Raw genomic sequence first — 12,723 nt, forward strand, 5'->3', positions numbered from 1 at the left:
TCAAAATGAACTAGAAAAAAAAAGCATAAATGAAACAAAAAAGTACTAAACCCAGTTAAAAAAAAAAATCTTCCCTATCTTTCTATTCATCATAACAAAGACAAAAAAGTGACAAGGCTACTGTCTCTCTTTTCTATTGTGTGATATCTCAGTTACCCAGCTTTTAAATGGCAATTTTAAATGGCAATTACAAAGGAAACCACTTTCCTGGGAGCTGTGGTGTTATTTCTAAATAGCATTTTTGATTCCTTCTCTGAAACTAGAAGATGATATATTTCAGAGCTGAAAGGTTAGATAACAAGACTCTCTAAGGAATTTTTGCATTATAGAGATGTAGTTGACACCCATGTGTTAAGACCAACTCATTTTTTCTCCTTTGTTGTTCCATCAAAGCTCATAGGAAAAGACAGGACACCTCAATTTTAGCTAATGGACAACTTTCTCAATATCAGATCTTCCAGTTATACTTGAGACCTTAAAAATTGCAAAGCAATCCATGCTTATTTTGCAGCACTTGTGAGATTATTACATCTGTCTTCTGGTTCTGCTCTGTTGCCAGGTATTTTCACAGGTGAATTTTATTTTTTTTGGTGTATTATTGGCAACAATAACTCCTAAGAGATTTGCACTTTGCTCCTCAGCAGGCCCAAATACCGAGCACTTCAGCTGCTCAGCCACCCACAGAATAGCTCCATGTCCTGTATTTCAAGAAGATATGGTGAGATCTTCAAGGTGCTTTTTTTCGTGAAGAAATATGTTGCTTTTAATTTTTAAATGAGAGCGAAGTGTTAATTTTGATTCAAATGTTTGAAATTATACACATTAAAAATATCTTGGGTCTGAGGTGACTTTTTTACAATAATGTTACTTTTCTATTTAGAAGCAAGTGGAGGAAAATTGTACTTCTTCAATTTCGGAACATGAAAATTTGAACCAAGAATATTTTAAAGTACAGACACTTAAAATTTGCTTAATTGGAAAATTTTCTTAGAAAACGTATCACGTTTTTCAAAGAGCTCTGGGACAACCTGTTCTGTTACACCTCTGGATATTTACAGAACTTGAATAAATGTTATCTCCTGTTTAGAGCATGTAAGATTATTAATTGTGTGAAAAAAGACAAGAGGACTGAGCAGTTAGAGTTCTCTTTACAAGACAAAAGATTTTTTGGCATTATAATTTTGCCTCATTCATTCCTTTCTTCTGTAGACATAATGAGAGAGAATTCTAATTCCAGTAATAAAATATAAGTATAGTGTGTGCAGTAGTTATTTGGATGCAGCTGAAAAACTTGTTTTCTTGTCATCTAGAATTTCTTGCCATTCACTTGATCTTTTAAGTTGCACCTGTGTATTGTAGTTTAAAATGCATCTCTCAAAATAATGTTCAGATAATAGACCTATTCTTCATTTCTGTAGGTTTAACTTCAGGTCATATCATCTTTAAAAGACCTTGTCAAATTGTTTAGCTCTGCACAATAACTTATCCCTGTAAATTTGCAGGTTATTGTAGGAAATGTGCTATTCAGTTTCAGGATTTTTTCCTATTCTTCTTAAAGGTCCAATCTCTTAAGGTTCAAATCACTCCTTGTGAATGGCTGAGCACCCTGGGTGATTTATTTAAAAAAAAAATGAAATTACCTTCTAGTGGAATGAAGAATTATTTTCATTTATATTGTGCAGATGTTAAAACTAAGATACATTTGGGAACACTTGGGGCATTGTTTCTTTTAGAAGACACCTTAAAGAACAGCAATTCAGCTCTTGACCTAGAGAAGCTTTATCTTTTGAAATGCTTTTCTAAGAGCCTTAGGCAAATCATAGCTTAGCATACTTCTATCAAAAAATGATGTGTTGGACCGAGGCCTTTTCAAAAGGAGTGTGGTGGCCTGAATTTACTCCTAATGTAGCATGTGAGGTGTCAGCGGTTACACTGCTCATGGTTTTAGCTCACTGAGAAAGCAATCCAGAGGGGTGTAATACAGAGGCACTTACCTGCTTATAAACATGTGCAAATACTGATCTTTACTTTGTTGATTAATAAAACCAGTTAGTCTGCATCCCTCCATCCTTGTAATGAAAGTGTTTATATTCTCCCCCCTCTCCCCAAGTGTTCAAGCACTTACGCTTTTGTATATGTAATAAATATTAGCAAGTCCTGATTATGCTCCTGGTCATTTTATGCTAAAAGTATGCATTGAAATACCAAATCCTATTCATCCACATATTGACCTTTTCCTCAGTCCTTACTAGACCATGGTCTTGGCTTTTGACCTTCACTGCTGGTGAGGTATCCATTTGGAGTGACAAGTGGAAGGGCTGCCTTTGATTTTTGTTTTCTTTCTCTTAGTTCTCAGGTTATTACTAATTTTATATGTTAAACTTTGTGGTGTAGATTGTGACTAGGGGTCCTAAAGTTAGGAGCTCAGTGTGCATCAAAGGGGCATTCAGCTCTGGTTTTTACTTTCCACTGACTAGAGATTCTAATGCCCTCAGTTGGATAGGATGAATCCAGGCCAACAGATTAATAGTTCTTCTAAAATAGTTGTTTCGCATCTTTTAAATGAGTTTCTGAGGTTGGGGGAAATTAACTCATCTCTCTTTTCTCAGGGCCCATTAAAGTCTTTGTGCTGCTATATCTACCAGTCAATAAACTGAAGTGTTTTTTTCGGTATAATATAAACCTTCAGTTATAAAGGTTAGTGATTTTCCTGTTTTATGCAGGAAAGGTTGGAGGCTGCCCTTATGTCTTGCAAAATTGCATTGCAGGATACTGGTTAAATGTTTCTCAAGGCTTGCAGGGTGTGGAGCAGGAAGATTTTTTTCAAAAAAAATCCAGAGAAAACAACAAGTAACCTTTCCCTAGTAAAATTCCTATTTATTTAAAGATTTTGTTCCTCACTAATTATTGTAATTGAGTGAAGGGGTTCTTGACCTTTTAAATTAGGAATTTTTCTGGGAAAAGTGATAGATTTATGTATTTCCTCATAGAAAGCCTTCTTGTGCTTGAGAACATTGAACATGCAGCTGCTTACACCCTCTGCCTCTGAGAAGTGCAGACGGTGACTCTGGTCTGAGTTTAACTTGGCAAGACTCAGTTTGCCCTTGGAAGAAGGGGATGGTTGGGTTTAAATCTAGCTCTTTACAGTGATCCTCCTCAGAGAGCTGAGAGAAGCTTGGATTATTCCTGTGTCTCAGCTGGAGAGCTCAACACTTTCTGTTTACAACACTGTGTGGAGCAATAGGTCCAGACCTGGCTGGTAGATCTTAGGATTGGGCTGCACAAATGTGTAATCCCTTTATAAATGTTATTAAACTCGTTATTAAGCCTATGTAAAAAAGGCTGCTGGGAGTTGATAGGGTGGGCTCATTTGTGACTGTGTAACCAGCAGTCGTGTATGTGTGGAGTGTGTTGCAGGCATGTGCCCTTCTGCAGAGTATAAGTACTGCTGGAACCTTGTGATGTGCTGGCTGAGATGTGGGCTGCATCCTTTTTTTCCTCTACCAGTATAACAAGCATAGTTTTGTCCCACAGGCACTGTGTATGGCATCAGCTTCACCATCTTTGTGATTTTAAAGATGTACTGAATGGAAAGAAATTTCAGGTTTTCCATTGTGCTCAACCAAGAATGTGTTTCTGAGATAAATAAGTTATGGGCTAAATGGTCTTTAAAATGAAAATGCTGTTAATCTGGAATAAGACTACCATGTCCCTGAGCAGCACTAACCAGAAACACATACAGGTTTTCAAGTCTAATGAAATGTGCAATTAAATGCATCCTAGAAACGTAAGCAAGGGGTGTGGAGTGCTCAGGATGTTATGTAGATATGGCCACTAACTAACTTCAATTAACTTTTAAACCAGCAATAAAACAGTGAGGAAAAAGCAGTGAGAAACCAAACCAAAACTGCACAGCCCTTCCTTAGATCTAGTGATATTTCTGCTGAGGAAATAGTGACCAAACCAGTCATTTAGGTTGTAAGGTTGCCCTCTTGCAGGTGTCGCAGTTTTCAGCTGGGCTGTTCAGCATTTCTGAAAATCATGACTTTGGTATTCAAACCTGGACTTTCCAAACTAATCTCAAAATTAGAGGCTACGCTTGAAAATTTGTCCCCGTGCATATTTTTGACTTCTAAGCTTTTTTTTTTTTTGTCATCTCTGAAGAGGGAAACATCGATATGGAGGAAGCTTAGTTAGCCTGGATTTAGATGCTTATAGGCTTCCTTGCTCAAAGGTAGGAGTAGTGTAAAGCCATCCCAACCAGGGAGGGATTTCTTCACTGTTAGGTCTCAGGTGAGCACAACATGCCTTCAAGTCACAGTGCTGCATCATCTTTAGTTAATTGCAGTGAGGTCTTTATCTAAGGTGGATGATTTGAGGAGCAGTTGATGAGGAGACATAATTATTTTTTTTTTTTTACTCTTAATTTAGGAATAACTGAATTGTCTAGTGCATTGTGCATCAGGGAAGCATTTTCTGCTACTTTTCCAGGTGAAAGCTCTCCCGAAGCTGAATTATCAGTATCCTTTATGCTTAGAAGAGCTGAAATCATTCTCTTTGAATGTAAAATATAAGTCTGTAAATTTTCTGTTGGCAGAGTTTTCTGATACAGTGTTGTCTTTTTGTTTAATCCTGTACACTTCCTGTTTTGGTCTGTCTTGTAGGTTCTGGTATGAACTTGCTGCAGATTTGGGAAAAGGTGTGGTCAAAGTCCTGCCTTGATGCTTGTGCACCTGGATTAGAGGAGAGACTAGGATGCCCTGTACCATCCCATTCAGTCCTGGTATGTGCCTGTCTAGAGGACTTAGAAGCAACAACTGGGGCTTTGTGCTGAGAGCTGTGCTAAAAGCATTTCTTGGAGTGTATTTGTGTGTGCACACAGACACAATGAATGCATGCACAGCTATCCTCAGAGCAAAGCTTCTTGATTTAATATTTCCAGGTGTGTTGTGAATGTGTCTGCCAAAGCATACATGGAAATCATTAACTGGCATCCACCATAGCTTTGATGTCTTTGGATTCTTGCATGCCCTGGGCTATGATGAGAGAATTTTTGGTTTATGCTCCAATGATTGGAATCTTTGGGGTTCCCTCCCATGCCCACAAGCACCTGGTCACTGCAGAACTGTGCACGGGTGTTTATTACTGCAGAAACAGAACCCCATATTTGCATTTCTTTACAGAGACCTTGTTTTAAACAGTTTGTAGAGTTAATGAGGTAATCTTTGTGAATAATTTGGGGTATTTAAAGCTCCTCAGTTTGTGTAGCATAATGGTGAGATCAAATCAAGCCTCACATCTCCTAGACTAAATGAGTTTAGTCTTACTACCCAGCACATGTAAAACAGCATAGATACCCATCACCTGATCCCTCTGCATTCAGTGCTGATCTGTAAAGGAGAGGAAGATATAAGAAATCGTTATAGATGTCCTTGTACATATAGTTTTCTTCTCCTAATTTTTCTCTATGGCTTTTATGACTATCAAATATGGCTTAAAAGAACACAGTTCTTGACCTCTAAAATAATAGGGGTCATATTCCAGCATTTTATGTTGTGATGTGATATTGTGTTTCCTCTTATGTTTGCATTGAATTTCTAATTTCTATGCATTAATATTCATGTATGTGTGCAAAACAGATAACTGTGTTTATGTTACTTGATGTGAATAACTGGAGAGAACCCCAAGCTAAAATGCTGCTATTTACTAACCTATTTCAATATCTAATCTGGGAGTATTTCTGTATGGTTCTCAACAACAACAAAAAAAGTGATTTAAATTTTTTAAAAATATTCATTTATACCTGAAATGCACAAAATCCTTATTGTAGCTGCTCATTTTTTTTTTTTTCAGTTCTATGTTGTAACACATTATGTCATACATTCCAAGATTACATTCCAATTTTTTTGAGCTTTTTCTCCTCTCTTTCTTTCTTTCTTTCCTTAGGGGACCATTTCTCCATATTATAGTCAGCGTTATGGGTTTAGCCCAGACTGTAAAATAGTAGCATTTACAGGAGACAATCCAGGTGAGATGATTAACTGTGTAAAATTCAGTGAATATGGTTATGTATGTACTAAAATTCTAAATCAATGTCACTGATTCTTAGATGCTCCCTATACAATGAAAGAATATTGTGTTTATCAGCATTAATTCTTCTTTCCAACACCCTTCCATCACTGGTTTTTCTGAGATGGAGACGTCTTGGATGAGCTGTGTATGACAAATTAAGTCTCTTTTACCAAGTAATCAGGGATGAATTCATTTGCCTCTTGATAGCTTCAGTTTTTGTTTGCCTGCCCCTAAGAAACGATCCTTACTATGAACTGCCAACATTTTAGCTTAGAAAATATGAATTAAATCCATTGTATCTTTTCCAGCTAAAAGGTGGAGATGGATCTCACTGTCTTTCTCTGAGAGTTAAAGCTGTCCTTTTGTCAGACTGATAGATCTCAGTACAAGGGAAGCTGATAATTTAGGGTCAGTTTTTTTAATCCTGGAGATTGTTTCAGTGTAGAGCAAATTTTTCTGTTTCTCAAGACTGTGAAAATAAGATACCCATATTACAGCAGCATATGCAGGTCTGAATCATGATGGAGGCTTCATCATGATATATTTTACATTCATATTCTGGGAGTTGGGTAAACTGCATTTTCCAAAAGTCCAGTTTTTTCTTCTAGAGATTCAAATCCAGCTTAGTCCAATAAATATGTGAGTAGTCTGATGGAAGTGGGAGTGTTTCTTCTTTAAAGTGTGTTGTTAATCAAGGATCCACTCTATTTTAAACCTGAATACATAAACCATTAGATAATTATGCAGTTCTGTAGTCTGCTGTCTTGAGCATTTTGATTTTGTTAAAAGTCCCTCCCTCACCCAAATGCTTTGCCCATCTTTTATGATGTGTAGGCCAAGGCTATCGGGAGCATATTTGCCATTTATATTGAACTTTGGGATGGTGAATCCAATGTATTACAACCTCTCATATAATGGGCTTAACTGAGTCAAAGAACTACCTTTTTATCTGGTGTTTTTTTTTGCTTTCAGCATCATTGGCAGGGATGAGACTTCAAGAAGGAGATATTGCAGTAAGTGAAAACATACTCCTGAAAACTGCCCATATCCTCTAATCCTCTAATACATAAAAATGTAAATAGTTGTAGGTTATCAGTTAAATATACCTGCTAGTGTTGATTTTCTGTTTATTGGATTTGCACTTGTTTTATTTCTGTCAATCTGTAAGCTGCCTGAAAGATTTTAAGTAAACTCTTGTGACTGTTTTTAACTAATGCTCCATTAAAACCTAAGTCTCCATCTAGTACGTATTTCACTGGCATGACAGCCTAAGTCAGAGCTAGCTTCGACACGAATCCAATTGACTTAATGTGTAATTTAAAAACAATTAGTGGTAATAACAAATGGTTTTAATTTAATTTCTGTATTGCTTTCCATGCACATTGTGATAATGCTTCAATTACTTTTTTTTTCCCCTCCAGATTAGCCTTGGCACGAGTGACACACTGTTTCTGTGGATCCAAGAGCCAACTCCTGCCTTAGAAGGCCATATCCTCTGCAATCCTGTTGATTCTCAAACATATATGGCACTTTTATGGTAATACCGTTTATTTTTTTGTACCTCTGGGATCAATAGCATATATTTCCTTCTCTGTGTTAGTGTTTTTTATTTCTTTTGCAAAATGATAATGAATAGAACATTCAGCATTCTCTACGGTATATTGCAATCTACCGCTGAAACATTTCCATCAACGTTATAGCATCCCTATTGTTTAATTTGAGTAACTGAAACTGCAGAGTTGTGGAGGATGAATTCTCATGGCAATAAAAAGCTGAAATTATTTTTGCGTATACGTAGAGCCAGTTCACCCTGAGTCTCAGGTGCTACATTTAATGTGCAGGAATAACAAATCTTCTGAAATAGAATGTGAAATGTGTGAACCCTGACCAGGCTGTGGAACTTCTGTGCTCTTCTAGTGGTCCAGGTGGGACATAAATGGAGCAGGTGAAGGTTCCCCTTCCAGAGAGGAGTATGATCATTGCTGTTCAGGGATGTGTTAGGCTGTGCATGAGGAAAACAGTGAGATCTCAAGAAACCCAGCTGAGAGAATGATCCTCGTGGCAACTCTTGGCTGCTGTGATCTGGGAGTTGTTTGGCCCCTCTCCAGTCAAGTAGGTGGAAAGGTGGCCTGAAGCTATGTTTGCCCTCACTGAGTCACTGTATTCCGGACTAAAACTTCCAAACCAGGTCATAGTGTTTAGGCAAATATTTTCCAGTAATACGCAGGTAAATTTTGTGTCTAAATCCCCTGGACTGTAGATGCTTGTAGCTCAAAACTTCAACAAAGATCAAGTCTGCCTTTGAACTGTAGTGTTGAGTCTTACCTGTGCAGTAGTAGATGAGAGTGGGAACAGTGTCCATGAAATTGAGTTCAAAAGCATGATGTTTATTGCAAGTTACTTTCATATTGTGATTTCCTAGCAGGTTTTTTTTGTTTTGTTTTGTCTTGGATTTTTGTATGTTTGTTTGTTTGTTTTTTAATTTACATTTGAGTTTCTCTTTTACCCAATATGTTCCCTACTTTTCCTGTGTAACAGAGCTATATAAACAACCTGTTTGTAACAGGAAAGGAGATATTGAAGCATTTTTCTGAATAATTGTTACACTGCTGTTCTTTACTGCAGCTTAACATGTGGTTTGGTGGAGTTGGCAGTGCTGAGTTAATGGCTTCTGTTCCTCCTGTCTACTAATTTCTGACCTGACAGTTTCCTTTTTGCACCAATGCCCCTTTATTTCTAGAATATTTTAGTTAATGGGGGACCCTCAGTAAAAGAAGAGTGCCTGACCTACCGGGCAGAATATTTATATAGAAAACTCAAGTAACTTCAGCTGGTGCTACTGAGCAAGTTCAAAAATTTCCTTGCTCTCATTTTGGATATTTCTATGCCTCTCCTACTGAGTTTGTCTGAATACTCTCCAACACAGAGTTATCAAACTGCCTTCCCCTGGGTATGAGTCCAATGCTGCAGTATTTTGTAGGAGTGTGATATTCACAAGGAAAGTGGCTGTATAAAGGGTGCAAAGACCATAAACACTGAAGAGATGCATATTTTACTGCATGGTTTGTTTACTGGCTCTGGACCACAGCCTGCAGGTGCAGCTGTTGTGCCCTTCCTTTGCCAGATCCTGGCACAGAGCTAGACCTCGTAAGTCTTGTTGGATCCAAGCTGGTTCCGTACTGGTACCATGTTCCTGAAACAATAAATGCAATGTAGAGACACTCTTTCTGCTCCTTGCAGAGCCATCTCAGAGTGACCTTTTGAGTGTGGTGTCAGAGTACTTCTCCAAGGAGATGTCTCAGCTGTTCAGAGCTAGGCTGGGTTTAGCATGACCTACCAGACTGGATCTAAGCTCATTCAGTGGAGATGTGTATACCAGCATCTCTGCACTGTGTTCCTCAACATGTCTCATAATATTTGTTTTCTCTCTTATCTCATTTTCTCCCTGTCTTTCCATAATGAAGTGATTGTATCTTTTAACTTGGCCACCTTTATTCAGGTGATAATCTGAACATCAATATCGAGTAAAGGAACAAAATGCTTTAAAAATCTGGAGCCAAATGTTTTGGAAAATACATACGGTATGTTTGTGTGTTTCAGTTTTAAGAATGGTTCTCTGATGAGAGAGAGGATCAGAGATGACTGTGCTTCAGGCTCCTGGAATGAATTCTCCAAAGCCTTATCATCAACTGTTGCTGGAAACAATGGAAACTTGGGTATGAGCCTTAGCAGGGCTGGGAGTTTGAGGGTTTGCTTAGACACATACTTGAGTGGTGTTGCACCTACTCTTTACTGATGATAAAGGCCAAGAATTAAGCTGACTAGAGCAAGGGAAATTCGTAATGTGTACTTAGAAATGCCGTATTGACAGCCTAAATGTCATAATAGTGTTTTCCTTCAATATTTACTAAATAAGAAAATTGTATTTATGGAATTTTTTTGGTCATTGAAAGGGTGTTAGTAACATCTTAGCTGTAGAATGTTTAAAACTAGTAATTTCTGAATGAGGCTCTCTTTAAAGTTAGTTTCTTTTTCTGAAGACTGAAACCAAGTGAATTAAGTAGCTCCATGTTATTTCTTTCTCAGTCATAACTCTAGAATTTTGTTCATGCATATTGACAAAGCAGTGATGCCAAGGGATACCCAGATTTCCTGCATTTTCCCCAGTGTATGTCACAGAGTCATTTTATCCCTGTTTTTCCCCTTGTTTTGGTAAGGGAATGAAATGAAACAAAATTATGATAATGGAAATATTTTTAAAATACTAATAAACCCATGGATTTGAAGTTTTACATTATTTTCTTTCCTACAGTTTAACATTTTACAAGTCTATTATATAGCTCTGGAATAAGCTATTGAAAGGTGAGCATATGTGTAATCAAGATTAAAATTAACCATTGCAGAGCAGGATTTGAAATCACTGTCATCGTTCTAGGTGTGAATTGATATGAGTAAAATGAATGTAAAAATTGTAGGTAGTAAAGTTTTTAAATGTAGATGTTTAAGCTATAGAAGACTTCCACTCCTTAGAAGAGTGAATTTATGGTACAACCTCTTGACACTGTGTGATTAGATTTTTCATTTTTAGAAGCTCTGTTATGTTGTCTGTCAAATCCAATCTCTGTGGGGTTTTAAAATGACCAGGAATCTCTTTTCACTAGAAGACAAATCAATTCAGGTGTTTTAGAAAATGGGAAGAAATTATTCTAAAATCCCAAAGTCAGCCAATTTAGACAGTATTAAAAAAAATTGCAGGTTGATGAAAATATTGTTGCTGATATCAAGGATACCTGGACAGGGCCTTAAAGTTTTAAAACATGTGTTATAGTATTTTCACTTGGATTCTCTCTGAATCCTCTATAGAATGGATGTTTCATGGAAGTGATCCCCAATAACCTGTATGATAGAATAACCCCTGAGTATATATGCAAAAGTTCAGCCATCTCCATAATTTGAGTGCCTGGGGGAATCAGAGCTAAGGTGTAACTGGTTATGCACCCACCCTTTTATCCCTTGTTCCCCGTGCTCCCTGCTCGGTGAGGAGATGCCTCTGCAGAGGTTTGGGGGTCAGAAAGGAAATTTTGGGATATACATCCCTTGACAGGGCCTGCAGATCTTTAACACACAGTGTTGCTTACTGGCAAGTTTTCAGAATGTTTAGACAGAAAGGTTATGTGTGCTAAGGCACAGAATTATTTTTGGTGGGTTTTTTACCTCATAATCAGAGAGCTCGTAGGGCAACACAGTCTTGTTCCAAGGTTTGCATCTTAGAAACTCTCTTCAGTTTATTAGCTATTCTCTTCAGGTTTTCTGTCCTCATTTTTTTGTGTTCTCTCTTGAATATCTTTTCTTATTGACCCTTCTTGCCATTAACACAAAAGAAATCTCTTTCACAGTTTTTTCTGCAAAGCATTGCTGCATTTCTTCAGATCTCATCAAAACTATTCAGAGACCAGCTCTGCTTCATGACTTAAAATATCTGATGTTCTCTAATAAGCTCATGAAATCTAATCCAGTGTATGAAGTGTTCTAACATGCCTGTACTCTTCTTATTAACTTGCCATTTTTTCTGTGTGGTTTTTTCCCTTCTTTCACCCTTGCATGTGACCTACTCAGAATATTTCTAGTATGTGTGATGTATTATCTGTGTTACTTGCATGTGTGCATGTTCTGGTGGATGTGTCCTCTTTTGTGGGCTTGGTGTTTATGGCACTTTTGGGATGCCTAGAGCCAGACATGCTGAAGACCCATGTTTTGTAAACTGAAAGAATCACAGATTCTGTGGTGATTCAAATGTCCAAATCCATGATAAACACTTACTTTCACTTTAGCTGTGTGCAGAAATAATATTCCAACTTCGGGCTGGGAGCAAACACGACACTCTTTCATGTTCCTTGGTGCAGGTTTCTACTTTGATGTGATGGAAATTACTCCTGAAGCAGTTGGGATTCACAGATTCAACAGAGACAACCAAAAGGTAGTAATAATCTATTTAATGTCTCAAACCTTGAAGGAGTGATGTCAAGGTTACAAATCTTTGCCATTATCTTCCCCCCCCTTCTGTCTGAGATACTTGTTGCCAGTTATTGATGCAAGTCCCTGGGATGATTTTTATAAGGAAGTATTTGGTCTGTAGCTTAAGAGTATCTACAGTGCATTGTCTGAACTAGAACTTAAATGGTATTTTTTTTATGAAATATTTTCTTTACTGGAAAACATGGATTTACTGAAACCAACACTGTCTTTGAAACAGGATTAACTTTAAGCTTACAGAGAGCTTAGTACACGCACATGACTTGGTCCTTGTCTTCTAAATTTCATGAAACACAGATAAGAATCTGTTGAAACTTTGGGCTATAATATTTTCTCTTTTATCTTGCTCTAAATGTGTATGTAAACTAAAGACATCATTTTGCTGTCCTGCGTGTCTTGGAGTAACCTACAAGCCACACAGTGGTATGCAAGTAAACACAAGCTCAAATCCAAGTGGAATAAAAAAGAAATTCAGTTATGGAAAATTCTTGGTTTTTTTTTTTTTTGTTTTGGTTTTTTTTTTTTTTTTGTGTGTGTGTGTGTTTTTTCCCCTCTTTTTTTTTCTCTTTTTTTTTCTTTTTTTTTTTCTTTGTTTTGTGGAATGGGTGTTGTTTAAAG

The 12,723-nt window shown here is 37.3% G+C and overlaps 1 protein-coding gene across 3 annotated transcripts in view; it reads left to right on the forward strand.

Annotated features, from left to right (window-relative positions):
• XYLB (xylulokinase) overlaps positions 1 to 12,723 on the forward strand; it is an 89,089-nt gene that overhangs the window by 17,544 nt on the left and 58,822 nt on the right. For all 3 annotated transcript variants that reach the window (XM_051768300.1, XM_051768299.1, XM_051768298.1), the window contains 6 exons: positions 4,665 to 4,783; positions 5,947 to 6,028; positions 7,045 to 7,085; positions 7,494 to 7,609; positions 9,673 to 9,788; positions 11,976 to 12,049. In XM_051768300.1, coding sequence (XP_051624260.1) covers positions 4,665 to 4,783; positions 5,947 to 6,028; positions 7,045 to 7,085; positions 7,494 to 7,609; positions 9,673 to 9,788; positions 11,976 to 12,049 — 548 coding nt within the window. The remainder of the gene's footprint in view (positions 1 to 4,664; positions 4,784 to 5,946; positions 6,029 to 7,044; positions 7,086 to 7,493; positions 7,610 to 9,672; positions 9,789 to 11,975; positions 12,050 to 12,723) is intronic.

This window comes from Manacus candei, unplaced genomic scaffold (genome assembly GCF_025592945.1).
Source record: "Manacus candei isolate 608988 ecotype Guabito, Panama unplaced genomic scaffold, ASM2559294v1 h1tg000094l, whole genome shotgun sequence".
Lineage (NCBI taxonomy): Eukaryota > Metazoa > Chordata > Aves > Passeriformes > Pipridae > Manacus > Manacus candei.